Genomic DNA, 23,652 nt, shown 5'->3' on the forward strand with positions numbered 1-23,652 from the left:
ACAATTTTTTCAGGAAGATATGCTTTAGCCACAAATGTTTTGAAGGTTTCTTGAGAATCTCTCATGAATGATTGCCAGTGCAAGTTTTGAACCGGGCAGCATCTCACTAGAGCTGCATTTGTTCCTCTGTTCAAACTTCTTGCTTTAATGTAAAATGTCAATAATAAGAAATGTTTAACACATTGGGTAGAATTACAGCTAAAACCAGTTCTTTCCCTCTCTCTCCTTTCATCATAGTTACCCCACACACAATCTAAAGACAGCAGTAGGGATAAAATATAAATCAGTTGAAGATGGCAGTCATCTCATTCAGTGTTCTCTTCGCCCCTTATGGAAAAAGACTATCCAACCTCAATGCAGTGCACAAACAAAAGGAAAACAAGCAAATACAAATCTTGCTATATAAACAACCCTGCAAAGAGTTGATCTTATTTCACCTGTGAAAGTTAGGCCTCTCTGCTTCTTATCTTCAACCACAGAGGGACAAAAATGTAATATACCCATAAAGTGTCACATGTACCTACTAAGAATTCATAGCTATTTGTGGAAGAGTGACTTATAGAACAGCTACTGGTAGGATTAGGATTTTGAGAGCTGAAGATTGCCAAAGGAAGAGAGGAACAATAGGAGAAAAGAAGATAGTAACTAAATGATAATATAAAGTATCGGAAGGAATCAAGACATCAAATTGCTGTGGTACCTTGAAAGACCAGGGTGCAAAAAGCTAGGCAGGTGAGTATTCTGACGACATCGAGATAAGTAAAGATACTGTATGGGCTGATTCCAGAGATGCTGGGAACAGATACATTTGAAATTTCTGCACACAATACTATGCTGTGCTCCTGAGTGGTCCATTCAGTCAAGTTGTTACTGTGCTGTTCCTGGGGTAAAAACCATGTTCCAAAGAGTGAAGTAATCTCCCATCTAAGCCACAAAAGTGGCTTTTATGCAGACTGTGATTCTTTTGTACTACATGTTTCTCCCCATTAAGTTTCTCTCCAAATGCAGAGCTCAATACACAACTCAGTAGTAAGTCCTGAATTGATAATTTTCCATGGAGATTAGACTTCCCATTGCTCTGATGATACCAGGCTTCAGAATTCGATGGGCTGGCTTTAGCAAGTGGATTTCCTACGGACTGCTGCTGAATGGTTCTGCACAGAGCCACAATGATATTAGTGAAATTTCACTGGATAGGGGTTTTCTTTTTGTTCAGCTTCCTGTTCCTGCCAAAAGCTTCTAGGAATTACTGTAATATGATAATCAGTAACATTATTTAACATTTCCCAGAATATATTCCTGAGAATTATACATACTTGATGCAAGACTCTGCAGATTAACAAAAAATACAGAAAAACCATATGGAATCACTGCTATTATACTGTTCTTGTAGCTCCCAGATACTCTTGATGGGTAAAAGAATGTATTTTGCTATGTGTTACATAAAAGCAGAACAAAAGGAGTCCCTCACTCGACTCCCTTACATGGTAGGATGCATTACCAGACTTAAACTACTGTTTCAAGTTCTATCTAGAACTCCTGGCAGGTAAATGTGTGTGATGGTAGTTTAGCAATGATTTTAACTATATCTGTGACTGTCAAAAAATTAGAGATTTTATCATTACTCTCCCCAGGATGAATTTCAGAATTATCCCAAGTATGATAAACCATAATAAACAAATGTATGTGGATTTCCAGAGTGTAGGACTCAGACAAAAGTCAAATCCTCTTTCTTGACCTAGGAAAGAATTCTTGGAGTGGTCTGAAGCTGGGAGAGCTGGTGATGTCAGCAAAGACACAGCCAAATTATTATGTGGCACCACCCACCGGCAGAAGCAGCTCTCACTGGAGTAAATATCAAATGCTCTTGTTAGAGCAGCTCATCCCAGCTTGACTGCATCCTTACACTGTCATTTTTAGACTCAATGAGACACAAAGCTTAAAGCTACTTTTGCTTCAGCCCTCCAAGAGCTGAGCATTACATCGGTGAAGCTAAAGAAGGGGGAGATGCCTTCTCACAGCACCGCATATTATTAAGAGATAATCTTATTCTTCCCAAATGGATCAAAGCTAAGTTGCTCTAAGATTTTTTTTAAATCATATTTAATGCACAAAGTAAACTGACTCCAAATGAAACTATTAATTCTGAGTTGAAACCAAATTACTTTGGCTCAGGATGGGTAAGTCTAATAAACCCAGTGCAATTTCTGTACAAAAATGGAAAGGGTTCTACCACTGTTATTTATTTGCTCCAGGAGCTCTGTGCTGGAGCACAGAAGCCGTATCAGATCACATATTTGGGCAATATCAAATATTGCAGAATGGCAGATAGGGAAAAGACAAGGAAACATATCCTTCAAATAGCAACACTAGAGAGTCTTTGGATGGAATAACAATGCTTAGCCCTCATAAAACTTTGTAGCTTCACTGTCTTTTTGGCAAAACATATTTACTGTATTGAAACAAATCACAGAACATTCACTGGGAGCCACATTTTCTACCATGTTCTGTAACACAAAAGATGAAAAGATTGTTTTTCCCGTCTGTCTGAATTTAAATGACTTCATTGGTGAGTAATTTTTAAAACATCAGTATACCAATGCTAATATGAATGATCATAATTTTCTAATGTTTTTAATTTGCAGTCGGAGATAAAAATACACAAGCCCATTTCAATATTTTTTACAAGCAGATAATAAACGTGCTTCTTCTACTGATTATCGCATTGATTTAGGGTAGAGACATTCATGTATCATTATATAATTTTATTTAATGATTGTTATGTCTATGGGTAAGATGTCTTATTCCATTTAACATGTTACATCTGACTGAAGGCCAGAGTGGATTTGATAAAAAAAATGCCTAATACATTGTTAGTAATGGTTCAGTTTCCCTATTTGCCCTTAGAATTTGAACACAAAGTAAAATAAGTCTACATTTCTTTAAAGCATGCAGGCAGCTGAAACACACATATTTGCATAAGCTGCAACACTTAGTGAATGGCAAAAGCCATGCAAACCACCAAGCATGAGAAATACACTGTGGATGATGGAGAGGTCAAACGGAAAGATGAAAGGGAAAAATAAACCATGCATCCATGAAAGCAATGGTAGGCACTGGTGGGAGAATAAGTGAACACCTCAAGGTGTAGAGAAAAAAAGGACAGATACCTACCCCAACCTGTGCTATCTAGCTACCGACCTGTGGACTTATAGTATCACCAGTTGGCTCACCAAATGGATCACTTGTGGAGGAGGCCTGAGACCCATCAGGCTAGAATACAAGAACATAACACCTTTTTTTCTCAACAATAGAAAGTGAAAAGTCAACACGAGGTTATTTTCATGCTGTGGGCATAGCAAGTACATCCTATCTCATGAAAATCAGGAAGTGAGACCTCACCCCTGATATGTTATCAAAAGCCACAATGGTTTGCTATAGCTGATGCAGTCAGGAAAGAACCTCCCCAGTTCCTGCTGGAGCCCAGGCAGAAGCTGCCACAGACCTCAGAAGGTACTGGATCAGGTAAACCAGAACTGCAAAAAGCCCTGAAAGCCAGTGAAACCATGTGAATCAGAAAGAGTCCAAGCTTGCATTATGTTGTACCTTTGGGTCCTTTTGTTGTACAGACTCCCTCTTGCCTTTGGCTCACTCGGGCTCTTACCTCCCTAAGACACCTTGGGACTTACAGTCATTGCTTGGATAACATTTCTTGCTTTGGTCCATAAAGGCAAAGAAATCACATATTGAGGGCCAGAACATTGAGGAATGTAACTAGGCAAACAACTGGGATGCAAGAATGTGTAAGACAACATCAACCATCATTTTAACACACAGACTCTCACATCTTTCTTTGCAGCCTCACCATGTTTGTTGTTTTACCTCAGACTTCCTCCTTACCATGAGTAAGTGAATGCTGGTATGCTAAAAAAGGGATTAGATACAACTAACATATACAGTCTTACATATGAACTCTGAGTTTGGTTCCTCGTATGCAATATTAGTGCATATCAATGGAAAAGCCATGCTATCAGCTATCAAACCCAAAGCAGGATGTGAATTCTGTCTGCAGTCCCTCCTTAAGTACCACCCAGCCCTACTGGAATAGTTACTTCTGACACTACAAAACAACATTTAATTAACTTGTGTCTTTTCTAGCTAAAAAGAGACAATAGGCTTAGAAACCTTGTTGCTACTCACAGCCTCTGGCTCCTCACTTTTGCTTGGGCTTTCAAACCCCTCTTCAAAGAGGTCATCTGCAGCAGGATCACTCGTATGAGATGCTGATGATTTTGATGGAGAACTCTGTCTGGGTGCAGGGGTTGGAGCTAAACAAAGATTAAGGTAACAGCAACAGAATATATTCTGTTAATTTCTTCAGAAAGACACAGCAGCACAGAATTTACTCATGCTTTATAGCCGTCAACTTTATTACTCTCAAAAATTATTTTCTGATGAGGAGCTGTACGAGGTAAATTTGAACATAGTAGTCATTATCAACTCCATGTATTTGATTTCATTTGGCAACTTCTAAATTAAGTTTGGTTGCATCTGGCCTGTGTCTTCAGGAGCCAGGGAGATGCCACTACATAACATTAAGAATGTGTGAGTTGCCTGCCCTCTGGCAGGTAAGTGAACCAGAAGGTCTCTGTCTGACTCCTGGTAAATCTGTGTCTCATGAACTCCTCTTTTCAGCAACCTGCAAAATCCCCCACCTCCATGCTATGAACACAATAAGCTTTATTTTAAAACTCTTCAACGTATTTCCCCACATGTCCAGTACATCAAGCTATTAAAATAAATATCCATCCCCTAATTTCTGCAAAGTATGGTTTGCATGGGACATGAGTGAAACCATTTGTAAGTCTGAATGTCATAGGCATTTGCCAAACAGCTTGCATGGCCCTACCACAAAACACATATTACTATCTTAGAAATTAAATTTCAGACTTCAGCTATCTGGGCTGTTCATCTTCGTGGTCTCTGAAATTCCTCTCTGATATTTTCCTTTATGGTTGGAACACATTTAATAAGCTGGACATGCATAAATATTCTCAGTTTGGATCTGTGTTGGAATTTACTATATGAAAAAACAGAAATAAGTACTTTGAGGAGCAGTCACATCTGAGGAAAGGTATGGTTGAAAGCATAGGAATACTCACGTGAATTTGTAGATGGTGTTGTGGAAGTCACAGGAGTCAAATTTAACTGAGAGATGTCAAAATCATCACAATCATCTGCTTCCTGTGCCATCCCAACTTTATTAAAGTAACTTGAGAAGGCCTCTGAGGTACAACTGAGGGAAGGCTGATCTGGTTTTCTTGATGGCACTGGTGGAGGCTGAGCCATCTGGAAATCTTTAAACATTTCTTTTCCCATTTTCTGTCTGGGCCTGTCTGTCTGTGGACTCGATCTGTTGGAATCACTTGTGGGTGGAACTGTAGCTATAGGAGCAATGGTACCTTGAAACATGGCTGCTTGTAAAGGCAAAACAGTTTGTGTTGGCATGAAGGCAGTTGGTTGGAACTGACCAGCTACAGATGGCCACGGCTGCTGAGTAGGAGGAAAAATACCGGGTTGGCCCCACGCTATCGGCTGTCCTCCCTGCATCACCTGAGCAACTGGAGGCTGAGCACCCATGGCCAACTGCTGTTGAACAAGTGGTTGCTGTCCCCAGAAGGAGGGCAGAACAGCTCCCATGGCAACATAACCTTCAAAGAATAAAGAAAGCAGAAGAGGGGGGGGGAAATGAGGTGAAAGATTTTAACATTACTATCAACAGCACGCAGAACAAGCACAATAAATCAGAGATGTGCAAGCTACATTAGTGATCCCAGAGCTTCAGCACACTTGAAAAGAAAACTGAAAGACATAGTTGGATTCACATCACTGAGCAAATACTCGTATACAGAACCACAGGCTGGTGGGTATCGGCAATAATCCTTCCTCTCATCTGAACAAAAACCTCTCCTCTTCTTCCTCAGTGAGCACCCCCTGTGCCTGTGAAGACCTGTGTGCATGGACCTGGTCAGCAGCTGGGCACTGGGCAGCCCCCTTCCATGGTGCTCTGTTAAAGCAGGGTCAGTTTGGTCAAACCACTCACCAGAACCACAGCAGCTCCCAAACCACTTCCTAAACTCGCCCCCTTCCAGCACAACCCTCCTCCACACCACTGAGTTCTGCAGGCTCTTCTTGCAACCCTGACTGCCCCACCCTCTGCCTTTTACCTCTGCCTGTCCTTGGAGAAGGAGCTCTGGGACCGAATATGATGCACAGAGTCAGGCTGGGATGGATGCTAAAAAGTGAGCAGCCAGAGCTAGCAGAGGGAAGGAAGAGGATGCTCAGGATTCCCTCCTGCCTGCTGCAGTTCCTCATCCTTTTCACTTCTACTCTTTGTTGGGGAGAGGGACCCACCAACACCAGTCAACTCCTGCCAATGGCACAGCTGCCAAACTGGTTCTAAGGGACAGGGAAGCACCTCTATATATGTTACATGACAGCTCAAGGGCTCTCTAATGACAGTGTGACCTTCTTGCAAGGGAACGACTCTTCTGACACAGTTACAGTTCAAACCATTTGGACTCTGAAAAGCAAAGGAAGTGTCTCAAATTGCATAATAATAATAATGAAAAAAAAGAGCCCAGATGAATTCCAATTAAAACCCCTCACGTGTGGTTATTACCCAATTACTTGAGAACATCAAAAACATCTTGAGCTTCTGCTGCACTAAATACCTAATAACAACAAACTGCTTCAGGTATTAGGCTAGTAGAACACCCCTCTAGTTGGGGAGAAAATTAAAGATTAAAACTAAAATTATAATTGCTTCCTGTCAGACCTGAAGCCTCCTCTCAAGCTACCAAGAGGCTGACTGTGTAGGAATTACATCATCAGGTGCTTTTTTATTTACAACAACAAAAAATACTCTGAAACTAAAACTACTATAAAAAAATCTTACAAATTAAATCACCTAATATAATTACGTTCCACTGACAGAAGTACTGTGCTTTACAGATACACTGTTTCACATTTAAATTCATTATTTATTGCTAATACTTTGCAATATGTAACTTCTCTTTCATCTTTAATAGCTTTAAAACTGTTGTTTCTAATTTGAGTGTTTCCTGAGTCCTCCTGTACCTTTTCCTCTTCACTGTATTTCTAGGTTGTTTTGTAATCCTAAATGTAAGGGTGGTTGCAATATTGTAAAGGGAAAAGCCCAAAATAAAATAAAAAAATAGAAACTGAACTATGAAAGACCAAATTACTGACTGATGAAAGGAACAGCAGCTCAGATACATTTCTTTTTCAATAAATGGCCACGATGGATTCTCCAGATGTCCTTTCATCTTGCCCCTGCTGTAACCTCATCCCAGCAGTGAGAGTTTTCATCTGACATTATCCCCAAACACTTCACCATCACTGTAACCTTTCTGAGATCGGATGCCATCAGAGAAGGAGTTAACCAATTAGAAAGGCACTATTGAATGATTCAAGGCATTCCTGCTCCTCCTTTCTTTTCCTAAGGGGAGCTGAGAGTGCTGCTTTCGCAGCATATCCAGGGAGAGATCAGCAGTCAAACCACCCACCTCTCAGTCTGTGCAGAATGTTACTAAGCTTTCGAATCCTGAGCACTTTGAGGAACACAAGTCTAAAGGACATCTCAGGACTTGACAAAGTGGAACACTTTTGAAGCGCAATCAAATTCTCTGTGTCTCAGCCTCTATTTGCAGGAGACAGCAGAGGATACTCACCACTTCCACAAAAAACACAAAGCTAAACAAAATGCTTTTTTCTCTCTTGCTACTGTACCTAGCAGGTATGTTATCCAGATGTCTGAACTATGCCTGAACTCCCAGTGACTTTTTTGGCTTTTGCTTTAAAAAATGTGGGTAAATTCAAACTAATGTACTCCCTGCTTGTTAAAGACTTGCTTTACCTTGCCCTGGAGCACCGACCTCAAAAACCTTCCCCACTTCCACCGTGCTAAATTAATGCCTCAAGTACTGAAATGCAAACCAGAGCTACAAACTGATCACCAAATCTGAGTCAAGCCTGTAATTCCAGTACATTTCTTACCTGAGGGTACGGCAGCAGTGCTGAAAGGTACAGAACCAAACATGTCTGTACTAGCAGGAAGTGACTGGGATGAAGATGGGATAAAGGCATCACCTGGAGTAGCAGGAGTCTGCAAGAAGAAAGGAATAAAATCCAAGGGTGACATATGAGTTGCAGCTTCTGCTGCACATACTTTGCTGCCACATCATCCATAACTCTAAAAATCCAGGTTTGGAGTAAAGAAAGAGAATAAAGAAAGAATGGAAAGATGTAGAAGGAAAGAAGCAATAGAAATAAGAGCATTAGAATTTGCTGGTAACAGGATTAAAACAAAGAAAAGGAGAGACTTTCTATTAGAAGAGAAAAATCAAAATGAAATTTGCCTGGAATACATCACATGCAAAATATTGACATAATTTCCTTCTCCAGAACATACAGACTTGCAATTCTAGATATTAGGTGACAATCAGGAGAGGCAGTGACCAAGGCATTAATGTAAGAAACAGTTAAGGTAAATGAAGAATCTGCAGGAAAAGTGAATAAATATTACTTCTAATTAACCAACAGGACCAGAAACATAGGTCTACACTAAAGGAGAAGCCCAATCCAATTGAGTAAGTTAAGGATGAGCAGGCATGACTTTGAACATCTAGTGCCAGATATGCTCCAGAATACCTTGGAGATTTGAGGCTCCTGACCTCACATATCCTTAATTTTCTCAATACATTTATACTTCCCTACAGCTTAATGTAAGGTTCAAAAGCTTTACAGAAAAATGATTGTGTTTTCATTTTATGATGCAGAAAAGCATGTTGAGAAAATTTTCATTGCCCTCAAAACACATTCAGCCCTTTCTCTCTTTACTGTTTCATCTTCCGTCCTTTAACAGCAGTTCTGGGATAGGTGCTTGGTGGAACCAGAGACATGATGTATGAAGCTGTAACTGGATCTTCCTGCACTGCAGTGGAGAGACAGAGTGCAGTGAAGCATGTCCCTCTGGCAAACATCAGGGGAGTAGATCTGCAGCTCAGGTTGTATCATATGTGACACTGAACGTTAGAGTGGAAAAATAAAAATCGAAGATATTTTTGCCCATCATCATGAAGCAGGGACTCTGCATTCAATTTGCTTCATTTTTATCTTCTTGTAACATAAAAACTAGTTTGAAATTCTCCCCACTGGAATGGCTGATGACCTGAATTGTAAATGTGCTCAATAAATGTGCTGAAAAATATCATGTAAAGTAAAGCACAGTTCAGTTTCCCTGAGTACTCACTGGGGGAGAGGTTACGTCAGGAGGAGTGGACATGTCCCCAAAAAGCTCTAGTTGGGTAACAGCCTGTAAAGAGAAAAAAAATAAAATTTCATTTATCTTTTGAGGAGAAGAAACTGCAAATTAAGTGGTTACAAACAGTAAAGTTATCCAGTAACAGCAAACAATATAAATCCCCCCAAAGGCACATAGGCTTCAAATGCCAAGTCCCACATGGAAGAAGCACATGGGTCCAAGATGTAGCATTTTGATATTGCTGATGGACCCAAATAGCCAACAACTGACTCTATAAAACAATTCTGTAGGGAATTGTCCAAAATGAAAAAAAAAATGAATAAAGCATGAAAAAAACTATCCAGAACAGGACTGGATGCATTACTGCTCTGCCTTTAACATCAGTGAGCACCAAGCATGATTTATGGCCAGTCCTTTTCCCTGGCTCCTTTTTTAAACACTCATTTCAAGGTCTTAAAACATGGCAGTGGAGTGTGGAGTGACAGAAGGATACAGAAGGGAAGGGCTTTTAAAATGCTGCCCGATTTCCCTTTGCCCATGGGACAGGTGCGACCTGGATACGTGGACTTGAAGGAGGATGCACAAATGGGTTACTGCAAGTTTTTAGCTCGGCATTTAATTTGTGTTAGAAATATTTTCTCAGGATGTCCTTCAGTTTGAGCTCAAAACAGGTCACCCATATAGACCTCACTAACTGGACCAGAAGAGAAAAAGCACTTTCATAAAAAGAAACACCTTGAGTGGTTGCATAATCAAAGCTCCTAGACATGTTCTCAAGTAAAATTACACACTTCCACCCATCTGCAAATCAGTTCAGCTGGAGTTCAGGGATGTTAAAGCACAGATTCCTTAGAACTCTGCAGGAAACCTAAATCCCATCTACCACCTTTATCAGGGTGGCTATACTGGAAAGCTTTGATGGGAACACAGAAGTACTTCTCTACTACCTTTCTTACTGGCTTTCCCTGTACCATACTCAATCACACCTACACATGTGGGAAGGCACAATTCTCATTACAAATGAGATTTAATGCAAATCTCAATTCAGCTCATTGAATCTCCTCCCCAGCCTAACCACATAAACCTCACAGCCTCCTATCACATTTCTTTCACTGCCATAGGTTTGAAATCTAGTTGAGTCTTGACCTGCAAAGACAGTCCCTCTTAGTGCTTTGGACATTAATGAAACTGGCTGGTCAGGCTTTACAACCTACCAAAGGAGATCACTCCAAGACTTTTTCCTGCCCTTAGCTTTCCATTATAAATGATCCCTTAAGGAATTAGACTACACATATCATAAGTCTATGCAGTTTTTCAATCCAATCTCGATTCCCACATACAAAGACGATGCTACAATCACTTAGACCTGAAGTTCATCTAGCAGCTCAGATGATTCTCAGATTCATGACAACGATGTAGCTAGGGATGAATTATCTCACATTTCCTCACATCATGTCTTATATTAAATAGATCACATTGCTCTAGTGCTATGAAAATGAAATTTCTTCTTAAGGGCTTATATATCCCTCTAACTATCTGCATGGAAATGGAGAAGGGAAAAAGAAGAAAATCCATGTTTTCTTCGGGATACACTGATTCTAGTTCACGTTATTGAAATACTGCCAGAAATAGCTTCTGCAAAAAAAAAACCCCAACAAAACCCAGCTTGTGAGTCACTTCTGCAGTGTGCACAAACACACTAGGCAGAAGTTGTTAAAATGCTCAGAAAAGTGGGAATGACAACAGCAGCACTCATTTGGAAATCACTTCAGGCCTCCCGTAGGCACTCCTGACTCAAGAGATGCCAGGTGACACTGAAACACACAGAGAGCCACTTTCTTCTCATCTCTCCAAACTGCTTGTTTAGCATCAATCCTAAACCTGCTCTTTTCCTGCATCACTAGTGAACTATTCACTGTTTGCTCCTTGCTGGTTTGCTGAGGAATACCTTGTGTCCTTTTGAGGAGACCATGAGCAAAGGTTCCCAATGTGCAAAGGTTCCCATCCTACGTGAGGGAGCAGATGAGCAAGCCAGAGAGGATGGGAAAGCACAGGATACATACAGTTACACCCTTGTGTGTAGAGTTATACATTTTCTGTGGAACAAAATATTATACGTTTCATAGGAACACTGAAAATTGATAGTCAGCATACTTTTGAACTCAGGATTATATGAATGCATTTGAAAGGTGGTAACTCAGATCTCTGTGCCTCCATACTCCTGTATAATGGGAATAATAATAACACTTTTCAGAGTGCTTCAAGGTGATGGATCTTTGGAAACTCTTCGCAGATATAATTCTGTTAAAGCTCTTAAGGGAAACTCTGCAGATGGATTTCTAAACAGGCAGCTGGAGAGAGTGATAGGAAAGTCGACATCACTGTTTGTTGTAATAAACCCTCGTTCACAATATTCTCTGGTAAAAAGAAATATATTTACAGAGGAAATATTTCTTTACAGAATAGCAACCTCAAACGCAACAGGAGCTACAGAACTACATCAGAGAACATAAACAAATTTAGTGGGAACACAGTTTATTAATTTACTGACTAGAGGCAGCTTTAAACAGCAACACTTGTAGGTGCATTTTGAAGTCCCAAATGGTTCAGATCTGTAGTAATTTTTCCACAACTCAGTTCTCAGCCTGAATAAATGAATGCATCTTCTCTGACACAGACTTAGTTTTATCCACTTGCAGCATATGAGATTCTGGACACCAAACAGTTATCTTTTATTTTTGTGATTTCACTGTCATTACAGAACTGATTTCACCCATTATGCTTCATTAAATTATTCACATCTGATATTAGCTACGTTCCAGTGAAGTTAATCCCAAGCTGAACATTTTCCAATATCGCTATTCCTATAGATGATTTCATCTATATTTTCTTAAAACATTTTGAGTCACAACCTTACCTGAGTGACTGAAACAAGATTTTCATCAATGTCCAGCAATAAGTTTCCATTCTCCAGCTGTAAAGCATGATTTATGAAATGAGATGAATGATTTATGAAAATGACATGAATTTCTGAGCATGAAAATGATAACCTCCATAATTATTGACTTGAGCATTGAAATGAAAACCCTTTCCATCTTGCTGTGAGCACAGATATGAAATCAGGCAGTCAAAACAGAGAGTTTGAATGCTGCTGGGATGTGGGGGCAACGTACACTATTTGTGCTAAATCTCATCATCTGGTGTATAAAGCAATTTTACCACTTGCAACATAACTATTCATTTTCTCAAATATTTATTAAATCAGCAATAAGCATACCCAGTGAGCTCTGATCCTGCTTACATTAATGGAACTTTTCACTGGCTTGGAGAAAGAAAAGCCTTAGCATCCTCAGGGAAAAAAGGAATAATTGAGTTTTGAACAACAAAAGCCCTTAAAGGCAAGTATTTGCAGGAAAAAACATGCCTTCCTCTTAACTAGAAGAACTGTAACACCAATTTAAACACATCAAAGATAAATATTTTCTTTCCAATTTCTAAAATTACATAATTCAAGTGACATTTAAATCTATAGTTTGTGTGCGTGTAAATAACTTTGGAGTATCTGCCCTCAGACACAAACATATCTGTATCTATCCACATATTTAACACATCACTTCAGTGTCCTCAGAACGCTAAATTTCAGGTAACATTTATTATACTGTTGCAGACTTTATTTCTGAAGAAACAAACGTAACAGCAAGCTATCGAAAATCAGATCTTAGGTGACTGGGAAGCTTCATACAAGTTACCAGCCAGTAATCCCACGCTAGCTTAAAAATCTCAGAAACAGCCTCATCTCATCATAGACGTGAAGAAAAAAAAGAAAAAAAGACTGGGAAAAGGCAAAGCAAAGGCAAAGCCAAAGGAAGATAATGTCATTGTGCACAATCAAGTATGGACTCAGTTCTGTAACTTCGTGGTGTGTTCCCCCAGACCCAGATAAGGAAAGTGTGGAAAAAGCTCTGTCTGTTCATTCAAAGACCACAGACCTTCAAAATATTCTTTATATGACACCAGAAGGGTTTATGCCTCCTCATTTGACTCTCATTCTCCAGCATCAGTGATGCAGCACCAGCTGCACAGATCACTCTGTGAAAGCAGCTGAAGGATAACCCCGTCTCAGCACAGAGGGAACACGTGCACGGCGTTCCACAGCCCATTAGAAATTCCCACCTGTGCTACAGCAGGACCCTGCAGAAAACATTTGCCCAACATGTCACAGAGCATCCCCAAGTGCCCAATTATCATGGAGTACTTGAGCCACGTCTTCTATTAGCTAGTGTTCTGCATCACATACCAGCGAGGAGACACTTTCTAAGGGTGAAACATCTCTCTAGAGCATGGAAGAGCCTGCTCTGGGGGGCCATGGCGAGGTAGCGACACAGCTACCAAGGGCAAAATTTGGCCTTATGAACCTTCCCCTGGTTCAGCTTTTCAACACAAAGAGTTTAACCTTTGCAATGAAAGTCAACAATCCTCTCCCTCCTTTGCCAGTGCACAACAGAAAATAACCAGAAGCCTGGAGACATGCTCCAGTTCTCGATCTTTCTCTGGGAAAGATTCCTCCACAGAGTGATGTAAAAGCTTGTTTAATTATTCAAAAAGACATCATCCTGAATATGAAACACCCCCACCACAGCTTAGTCAACCAGGGGCACACCACTCACTCGTGACCAGCCACGCAGACCGAGGCGGAGGAAGGAGTATTAATCCTTGTATTGCAATGACATTAAACTTGTAATGAAAGCTCCATCTTTCTATACAGGCACGTGAGACATATTGTAAATCTTTTAAACATGAAATATGGAAATCTGGCTTCTTAAAGCAGCAGCAAGCTTTTTGAACCACTCCAAGCCAGTAGCGGAATTCCTCATGACACTTTCCACTATTCTCTAAAGAATAACATATTATCCAAGAGCTGGAGAGAAATCAAGAGTAGAGAAGCAATGATAATCATAGAATCATAGAATATCCTGAGTTGGAAGGCACCCACAACGATAGGAGATAAGTAAACTGCAGTTTTCATAAACCAAACCAAAATTGATCCACTTCCACTGCAGTATTCCCTCTGATCGCCCAGTCTTCGGAAAAACATCTGTTCTAAGCAATGCAAAAGTTCAAATTTTTAAAGGGAAATCTAAAACAGGGCTCTTGTGCTCACAGGAGTGCAAAGCACCTTCTTCTTTAACTCCTAGATACATATCGAGACAGAAATTCAACTTCTGTTACTCAGTCTGGTTTTACCAATGGCAAGGGATCTATGCTGACATATGGCACGAGAAAACCTGCTCAATATTGCTACACTTTTGAAAACAAGATGATAAAAGTAGCATCTTACAAAATGTGATTTTGTAGTCTCAGAGAACGAAGCAAAGAAGGTGCTTAAAAACATGAAAAAAAATGTGGTAATTAACTTGTACTCTGATACAGAGCTCAGCAAAAAAAAAAAAAAGAGTACGATGGATACTAAATATAGCAAATAACCAGCAATTAGTAATTAACCTTTGAGCTGAGTATTAGCTATTCAACTCTTTTAAGAAGCAGAGGGATTTAAACTTGATTTCCTGCATTCAGTGGAAGTGCTGTACCACTCAGCCCAGCAGACAAAAGAGGGGTCACCCAACTACACAGCCTCTCTGGATTTCGATTTCCCTTCTTCTAAAACGGATTTTACACTGGAAGTCTAATGACAAGTCAAATAGTTGGTCAAACTAAATATTTTTTATCTTATTTTAGTTGAAAATGTAAATATTTTGGCCATGACAAATAATTTTTCTGATGGTTTGAATCACCATTGTAGCTCAAGAAAGCCCCAGTTGTTTGCACAACCTTATACAACAACTGTTGATATTACTATGAGCTCCATGAGCTTCAAGCAGCTTGCTAATTAACTACAATTCATTCTAAAAAAAACAATTAGAACTATAATGAGGGAGCATGTCGGAATCGTGACTAAACCAATCATCAGTCAAACCATGTCTAGTACATTGAGACACACTGAAAACATCCCACAGACATATTGTTTTCCTGTAAAACTACTGCTGAATTAATGACATCGCATGGTAACAACAAAGAATTGCTCAATTACTTCCCAATTAAAGAGAATATGCTGAAGAATACGTGTGTCAAGGAAAAATCGTCAATGCCTTTGCAATCTTCAGCCTCCAGCAGATGGTAAAGATCCTCAAATGCCATAAACCTTCCCAGTAACCGAGGGAAGGACAGTCACGATGTTACCCTCAACCCCGATTTACACAGGTACAGCTGAGCACAACCCTTCACTTGTAAGGCTGCTGTGAGCATTTAATCATAGAATCAGGAATGGTTTGGGTTGGAAGGACCCTATAGATCATCTTGTTCCAACCCCCTGCCATGAGCAGGGACACCTTCCACTAGACCAGGTTGCTCCAAGCCCTGTTCAATCTGTTCTTGAACACTTCCAGAGATGGAGGCAATTCCATCTACAGGTCATGCCAGCAACATGAGCTGCCATAAAACTACACCAATTTTTATCCAAAATACATGCATTTGGGCATCCCACACTTACACAGAGTACAAATCCAGTGCTCAGGATCCCATGGAACATGGGAATCCTCCAAAATTTCTCTCTTCAGTTTCACAGGGTAACTCTTATTTCTCAGGCTCACTCTTATTCAGCAAATTCTCCTGAAGTCACAAACCCAAGTCATGGCTTTGGTGTGATGTACCCAACCACAGGGGAGCCTTGAGCTTCTTGGCATTCATCAGCTGTCCAGTTTCCTTTGTTTGGTCACTGGATGTGCTGGTTAAAAACCCTGTTAGTCAGCCCTGAGCAGCTCAAGTATTGGGATAGTTGAATATAATCGACATCACAGCTTACTGAGGAGTTTGAGTGAATTGAATTGCTTTACTGTTGCTCAATAGCTTCCTTTAAATTAAGGAACTCTTCATTTGATCAAAACAGATGCTTACTCATTTGTTTATTTTCTCTTCATTTGCAAGGAACTTAATTCTGAATTCCCCGTGTACTTGAGGTGTTTACTTTTATAGGAAATGGTATTTAAAACACTTCAATTACCACTTTTCTCTGACAGACTCTAATAAATCAAGAGTCCAAAAGAGTGACTCTAGCTTAGAGCCAGACCCCTGCTGCTCCCAGGCAACACAAAACTCAAGATAATGAAACTTTCCAGGGCACAGAGGATGCTGGTACAAAGGTCCCACGGTCACTTCCTAAATATCCTCTCTGGACCCCACACACACAGGACACAGTAAGAGCTCAGATAGGTTGGGATAAGCCCTTTAATGTCAGGAGACTGCAGCACTGCCTGGGGGCACACTGCAAACAGCCATGGGACACGTGGTGGCTTTCTTTAACAGCAGATGGGAGAGACAAGTGATGATGGGAACTCAAACTTCCACTTGGAAGCAAAACTCCACTTCTAGACTGTGACAGCAGAGATAGTTCTGAATGCTTTCAGGGAATAAACTTAACAATGGAAGAGAATTAGGCATAACCCCGTACTTACTATTTTAAAATAATTGCAAGGCACAGTTATACAGTTGTATCTACTGCTTTTCAAAACAAGTGACTGGAGCTATAACCAAGCTTGAGAAACAAGTTATTTCTACCTTTATTACTGAATACCTTGCCTTCATGGTATTTTCCAAACCTTGAAATCTCCTGAGTTTCAGCAGGCAAAAAAGCCAAAACCTGTGTATTTCTGTACTTAATAATGTAGGGTAGGATTGAATGAATCTGCAATAATTTACAACAACTTCTCCCCAGACTGATGCCAAATACATACAACACTTTCCCCAGACCTATATTACCTTAAATTTGTGAATAAACCCCAAATTGTGCAAATGATATAATTTAATGCATACAGTGATGCAGAAGAGGTAAAGCCATAAACTTCACTACTTAGAAAGCAGACTGCCTGTGAATAAACATTTTAGCAAATTACTGTGAGCTGTAGGGCTCCGAGCAAATCAAAATGTAGTGAATCAATACAAGGTGCAGCTGTCAACTTAATGTACCAGCAGCCATCAGACAAAATCTGCATCAGTCATACTAAAAAAATGACAAAAATTCACTATATGTAACAAAGCTTTATGCCACAATCAGTGAGATCAATTACACTCTTTTCTCCACTTTGGAGAATATCAAAAGGTCCGGAATATTATCCCAGAAAATGCACAGGAACCCAGGGAAATTTAGGAACACAAACACACATGGAGTCATTAGATATGTGACCCAACAGGTTGGATAACTGTGAGGAGCCACTAAAATGTTTGTCATTTATTTATATTGCCTGAGTTCGTTACTAAAAATACAAATCTAAACTCCCCCACACACGGCAGCACCAAAGTGCCCTATATCCAATAAGAAAACTGTGTCACCAGGGCAAAGCCTGCAGCTTTTGTTTGCCTCCTTGTTTCTTGCTGTTTGAACAGTACAGAGAGAGAACACTGGAAAACTGATCAAGGGCAGCTCTGCTGGATTACAGCTTTCCCACACTATGTGATTACGTCCCAAAATCCTAAAGGATTGCACTAGGAAGTAAATTCAATGCTTTGATAGCATGTAATCATTCCACTGGCCAAGCAGGGTTTAGGATCACATTGGGTGAATGGTATTACCAATGCAGGAATGGAAAGCCTGCTAGCAGCACAATTCCTACAGATTAAAAAGAGCTCAAGATGTGGCCCACAATATCAATATGGCATAAAAGAACTAGGACATGATATTAAACTATTTAATTATATTAATTAAACTAGGACATTATATTCTCATCTGTGAATTTACACTGACTGCTAAAACCTGCTATTTGACTCACCAATATAAAATAAGGGATGGACTGAACCCTGAAGTTTGCATGGGCACATTTTCAATGCTCAGAAAATATCCAGATTAAGATTCTTAATCTTAAATAGTCTATACACTAACAACAGATTAATTCAAACATCTAGCCCTCTGGATTGCTGGAAATCAGACTCTGAATTCAGGTTAACAACTTTCTAAGTGTACTTGCTTTACCTAACAATGCAAGAACAAATTTTCAAGATTCAATTGAAAAATCCCTAATTTTGAGCTCAGGTGCTAAGACCTACATAAACCATGTATTTAACACACATGAAGAAACTTCATCACTTTATGTTACAGATGTTATAAACTGGGAGGACTAAGGAGAAGAACCTGATTTCTGCTTCCTGTGCCAATAAATTTTTTATTAAGGAATAAAGCACAAAATATCCCCAGAAAAAACAGATTTTTATAAAAAAAAGAATAAATTATAGAAAGTCAAACAAAACAATATAAAGACAGATTTAGCTATTAGAACTAGTTAGCAACTAACACCCCACTAAGTATATAGCAGCTACAAGCTTATGGTTGTGATCTCTGTAAGACGTCCCTGTCAGTGTTCCAGTGGAACACTTCTATGACTCTATGATTCTAAAAAAAGCAAAGGCCCACCAAAACATCAACTCATGCCACAAGACATTATCATAACAAATTAATATATTTGCAAATTTTGCAACAAATAGCTGTACCTGTAAAAATGCATGTCCCACACTGAAATATTAAACCTCACACATGGGGTTTAATTGAGTGTAACTGAGTCAGGGCGGTTGAACACAGGTGTCTCTTTTAGCAAACATAAATAAAACTGGACAGCATTCTCATTACAGATGGTCAGAGACTGTATCTGTGCACTCTCTTTCTCCTCACATTTGAGAATTTGGTCCTGAAAGCTGGATTGTGGAGGCTGAAGTCAATGCAAGTCTGCAAGTTGCTTCTGCAGAGCCACTGATACAAACTTAGGGGAAAGCCAGACGTAAATGAGACTGTAATCCCAGCCAGAATTAAAACTGAGCTTATCCCAGTCAGAATTAACACTGAGTTTTCCCAAACACAGCATCCTAATTTGGGCAGAATGACCAGGCAGATCTTATGGCTTCTAAACCTGAGTGTGCTCAGGTCCCGCTTCATCTGCTCCTCCCTGTCCATGCCATCCTGGTTTAATATTCTCCATGTAGTTGGCACCAGCCAAATGAGTGTCTGCATTGTAAGGCACCAGCTATAGTGCCTTGGATCTTTATACAGCAGTAAGATGAATTGTTTGAAAGCCTTCATAAAATTGTTAAGCAGATAGTTTAGACATCTTGATGAGAAGAGAAGGTTTTATTGTGACGTGACTGACAGTCTCTGTGAAGGGTATTTACAATTTGACTCTTGTTACTAAAAACACCGTGACAGGTAGAACTTGATGCGGATGTTTAATGGGAGATGAAGGGAAATTATGACAAAAAGAGCTCATTAAACATTTCCGTTTTTTACAACAGTTAATTTCATACACAGAACTAGAATTCCTAAGCGGAGTGTGCACCACTTAACACAAGCTTTTTGGGGTGAGCTTGCTTTCTTTGTCTGGCTTGATGTCTGCTCTCAATGAATGGAGAATAGGAGAACTGGTCTAAGGAAGGAGCAGAGAGAAAATAAGAATGAACACAAGAAGTGCAAGTTGATACAGGAGAAGGAAGAGATACTGGGAGGGAACTGGATACCGTAAAAAGTGTGCGTTAGGAGCTGAGCTGCACAGCTGGCAGAGGAAATCTACAGGAGAGTAGGATTTGCTGGGAAGGGATGCAGCAAAGAGACAGGGAAATACAAGAATCATATTGAGTAAGCAATCTTTTCATCCCAGTGTCAGAGAAGTGACTTGGCAACCAGCCACCACTCATAATTGAGTTCAGCGGGTAGGTTCAAATCCCGAGATTTGAGACTCATTCCTTTCCGCCTCATTTGCACCGTATTTACATTACTTGATATCGGAGATCATGAGGAGCCAGACTATAAAGTACTTTGGTACCTGCTGACAAATGGCCTCACACAGTGGCACAGTATTGTGTAGGCACATCAGCTATCTCAGTGCATGCACAGTGTTCAACACTTCTGCTTCGTGACACTACCAGGAAGATGCTCTATACCCTCAGCCTCAGTGGGATCCCCCATGCATGGAGAAATATTTGCCCAAGGTTGTCATAGGAAGATGTATCTTACTGAAAAATCAGTGTGAATTACGCTTCCCAGCTTCAAAGCAGACTGAAATGGGGATTCTGGCTTTCAGTCTTTACACTGTGGTGAATCTCACCTCAGCTAAGCCTAACTTTTAGAAGTCATCATACCTGCAAGTCATTTAAAATTCATATGTAGCCAAAGAAGAATGAAATCTAGACAAATGTTTATTTCCACCTGAGAGGGACATGTCATGCAGACAGAAGGAATTTCATAGAATCAGAGAATCCCAGAATGTTTTGCGTTGGAAGGCACCTTAAACATCATCTTGTTACAACCGCCTGCATTGGGCAGGGACACTTGCACTAGACCAGATTGTTCCAAGCCCTATCCAACCTGACCTGTGAAGTGCCTAATTCCCTCCATGGGCTACAGAGAGTCAAGGCTGGAAGGCACCTAAATGACTACTTCAGCACCCCTCACTTTTCAGTGCACAGACTAGAGGTAACTTGCCTGGGAACATACCAGAGGAAAACAATCCTAAAATGGAAGATTGATCTCTGTCCAGGGAATATGGGCAATTCAGTTTGAACTCAACCAAAACTTGCTGCATTGTTATTAAGCATTGAATTTATTGTCAGGAGAGAGGATTCATGGTGCCTGAAACCTATCAGGAGCTACAAAAGGTTTCTCACTTCATTCATCCATTATGAAATTACTGAAAGCAAGACCTCCTAATAAAGAAAGTGTCCTTACACGTTTAAACCAGGTAGATGAGCTAGATTATTTGCCCTCAGACTGAATTTTAGAGGTTTATATAATAATGACAGCTATAAATTGAAAAAAAAATTATGGCAAGTGTCTCAATGACAGAGAGTCTCATACATGGAAGGGTAAGCAATAAATCAGATGGGCAGTGGAATATTAAATTGCTAATTTTAAGAGCTATTGCTCTTTTTTTCTCTTTTAATACATACTAATATAAAAGGTGAAACAGAATTTCAGCTACCTCTTTCTTCCTTTTCTCTTTTTCTTCATAAATTAAAGTACATAAGTTGTTAAAAGGAAAAGCTTTAATCCCTTTAAATTTAACCATGAAATAGAAAAAAAAAAATTAAAGTGCAACCAGTTTCATGGAGATGATAGATTAAATGTATTTGATGATTACAGAGTAGGTTCCATGTGCCCTGTATCTCAGTCATGCTATTTACCAGGACATCCTAGTACCAGGTGTCTGCAGACATAACTGCAAGTGTCCTATACACCCAGTCCTACTGAACGACCTAAATTACAGACTATACCCTGAGTAAATCTGAAACATCACTGAAGGAATAATAAAAAAGTCACAGGAAATGTATGGCAGAAGAACTTATAACACTGAACTACATGAAAAGCTATATGAAAAGCAAGTGAAAAATCAACAGCTATTTTGTGCCCACAAATACCTTAATTAGTTATGCAACGTGAGCTATTTTACTAGATTTTCCCAAGCAACGTGACGATGCCTCCGTGCTTCTGGTGGCTTATCATGAAATATTTATGGCAAGGTTTATTTGTTTGTGCAAAGCCCAGAGATGTCACAATCCAGGTCCCCATCCAGCCCCTCCCCAGCGTTCATCTTTTTTATTCCACATCTCGGTCTCCACGCTCAGCCCAAGCTGTGCAAGTTACCACAGCCTCGTGTGAAAGGAATCACTCTCTACTGAATGCAGGCTTCTTTCCCACACTTACAGTAGACTGAAAGTCCTGACCTTTTCCTTTGTTTTTCCCTACTATCACACAAATCCTCAGAAATACTAATTTTCTGTGTAGCCAAAGCAACTGAACAATTTCTTGAGGTCTTTATAGCCGAAATTTATATTAAACAGTACAACCCACCCTTCAGCAAGTGCACACCCTGTTGCTAAGGCATCTATCACTCCACTGCGTCTCTCAATCACTGGTTACCATTTCTTACATACTTTGGGGATAAACTCTTCACCTCTTCAAAATGCCAATACACAGAAAGGGAATGGTGATTTCTGGATACAAGAGTATATTATTACTATTTTTTTAATATTTTACTGTCCATGCAAGGCATAGGATAGAGAAAATTAAGCTGAATTAAGCTTAGTCTCTTGTATACTCAGAGCACTAGAGAAATAATGTATAGCAATACTGGGAGGGATTCTCAATGTACTGATTAATTTTCCTTTCAGCATTTCCCACAGCTAAACTGATGGCAATTGCATGTACCTCTGCCCTACAACTCTACAGTACTTACTAATCTACCACAGAAGTTGCCTTTATTGGAAAAATAATTGCTTTTCTACGGTATATGTTAGGTTGGACTTTGCTGTAAGTTGTTTGGTTGTTTGGGTTTTTTCCCCAAATGACAGAAAAGTAATTCTCATGCAAATATCCTTTTTTTCTTTGTAATATTTGATATGAAGCTCCCTATAAAATCTTTTACCTATCAGCACACGGTATTCACCAAGAAATGATCTGAGAAGAATAGCCATTAAGGCTGTAGAAAATCACTGTAGAGGTCACAATGCTCTGACATACCTCTTCCTAGTGCTACTTCTCTCAATCTCTATTCAGACCTTACCTCCCCTGCTGTCTGACTAAACCAAGCTGTGAAGAGCACAATATATAAAGTGCAGTTCTGGCAGATCCTACAGGGGAGAAAATGCAGCTCATCCTTGCTCAGAGCAAGATTTGTACAGGTTTGGGTAATAGAGGAACCCTTCTAACCCAAGCAGCAACTCATGCATTAACATGTAAAAGGCTCATTGTCGACTCTTAACCACAAATAACACATTTACACATAGTGACTTTCAAGGAATGAGTTGGAGAAGACAGAAAGGAGATTCAAGCAATGAATGAGATGGATAAAAGTGACATTACAATCCTGGTTACTCTGCACCAACCCAACCAACCCATAACACAACACTGATAAAAGTCACATCACAAGGAATGTACCAAATGCTACAGACAATAATGAAAGCCACAGAGGCTTCTTTACTGTATATACTTTCACATCTTTTCTTTACTTTATATAGACAGGGAAGATACTTACACTTACAGGTTGACTTTTTGGCACATCATAAACGCCTTCCTTCTTTTGGCTGGTAGGAACCTGCAAAATCAAAGGAAAACTGAGGTCAATATCCAAGGAAGTTGGATGAAAACCTGAAATCAGCAACTCGTATTTATGTACAGGGTAGTAATTTAATATTAATGAAATCAAGGACGGTTCCCTTCTCATCCCAGTAGCACCAGTAATGGAGAAAATACTGAAGAACTAAAACATCATCTATCTGTT

General features: G+C 39.8%; 1 protein-coding gene across 13 annotated transcripts in view; it reads right to left on the reverse strand.

Moving 5' to 3' along the window:
• The window catches only part of DAB1 (DAB adaptor protein 1), a 440,923-nt gene that overhangs the window by 13,956 nt on the left and 403,315 nt on the right, over nucleotides 1–23,652 (reverse strand). For 6 of the 13 annotated variants that reach the window (XM_051801343.1, XM_051801354.1, XM_051801365.1 and 3 more), the window contains 7 exons: nucleotides 23,407–23,466; nucleotides 12,264–12,320; nucleotides 9,335–9,397; nucleotides 8,080–8,188; nucleotides 5,163–5,711; nucleotides 4,201–4,328; nucleotides 757–3,273 (listed from right to left, as the gene is read on the reverse strand). In XM_051801343.1, coding sequence (XP_051657303.1) covers nucleotides 3,190–3,273; nucleotides 4,201–4,328; nucleotides 5,163–5,711; nucleotides 8,080–8,188; nucleotides 9,335–9,397; nucleotides 12,264–12,320; nucleotides 23,407–23,466 — 1,050 coding nt within the window. In that variant the 3' untranslated portion in view covers nucleotides 757–3,189. Of the gene's footprint in view, nucleotides 1–756; nucleotides 3,274–4,200; nucleotides 4,329–5,162; nucleotides 5,712–8,079; nucleotides 8,189–9,334; nucleotides 9,398–12,263; nucleotides 12,321–23,406; nucleotides 23,467–23,652 lie in introns of those variants that run through there. The other 7 variants (XM_051801374.1, XM_051801333.1, XM_051801384.1 and 4 more) reach the window with 4 other exon arrangements.

This window comes from Manacus candei, unplaced genomic scaffold (assembly GCF_025592945.1).
Source record: "Manacus candei isolate 608988 ecotype Guabito, Panama unplaced genomic scaffold, ASM2559294v1 h1tg000005l, whole genome shotgun sequence".
NCBI lineage: Eukaryota > Metazoa > Chordata > Aves > Passeriformes > Pipridae > Manacus > Manacus candei.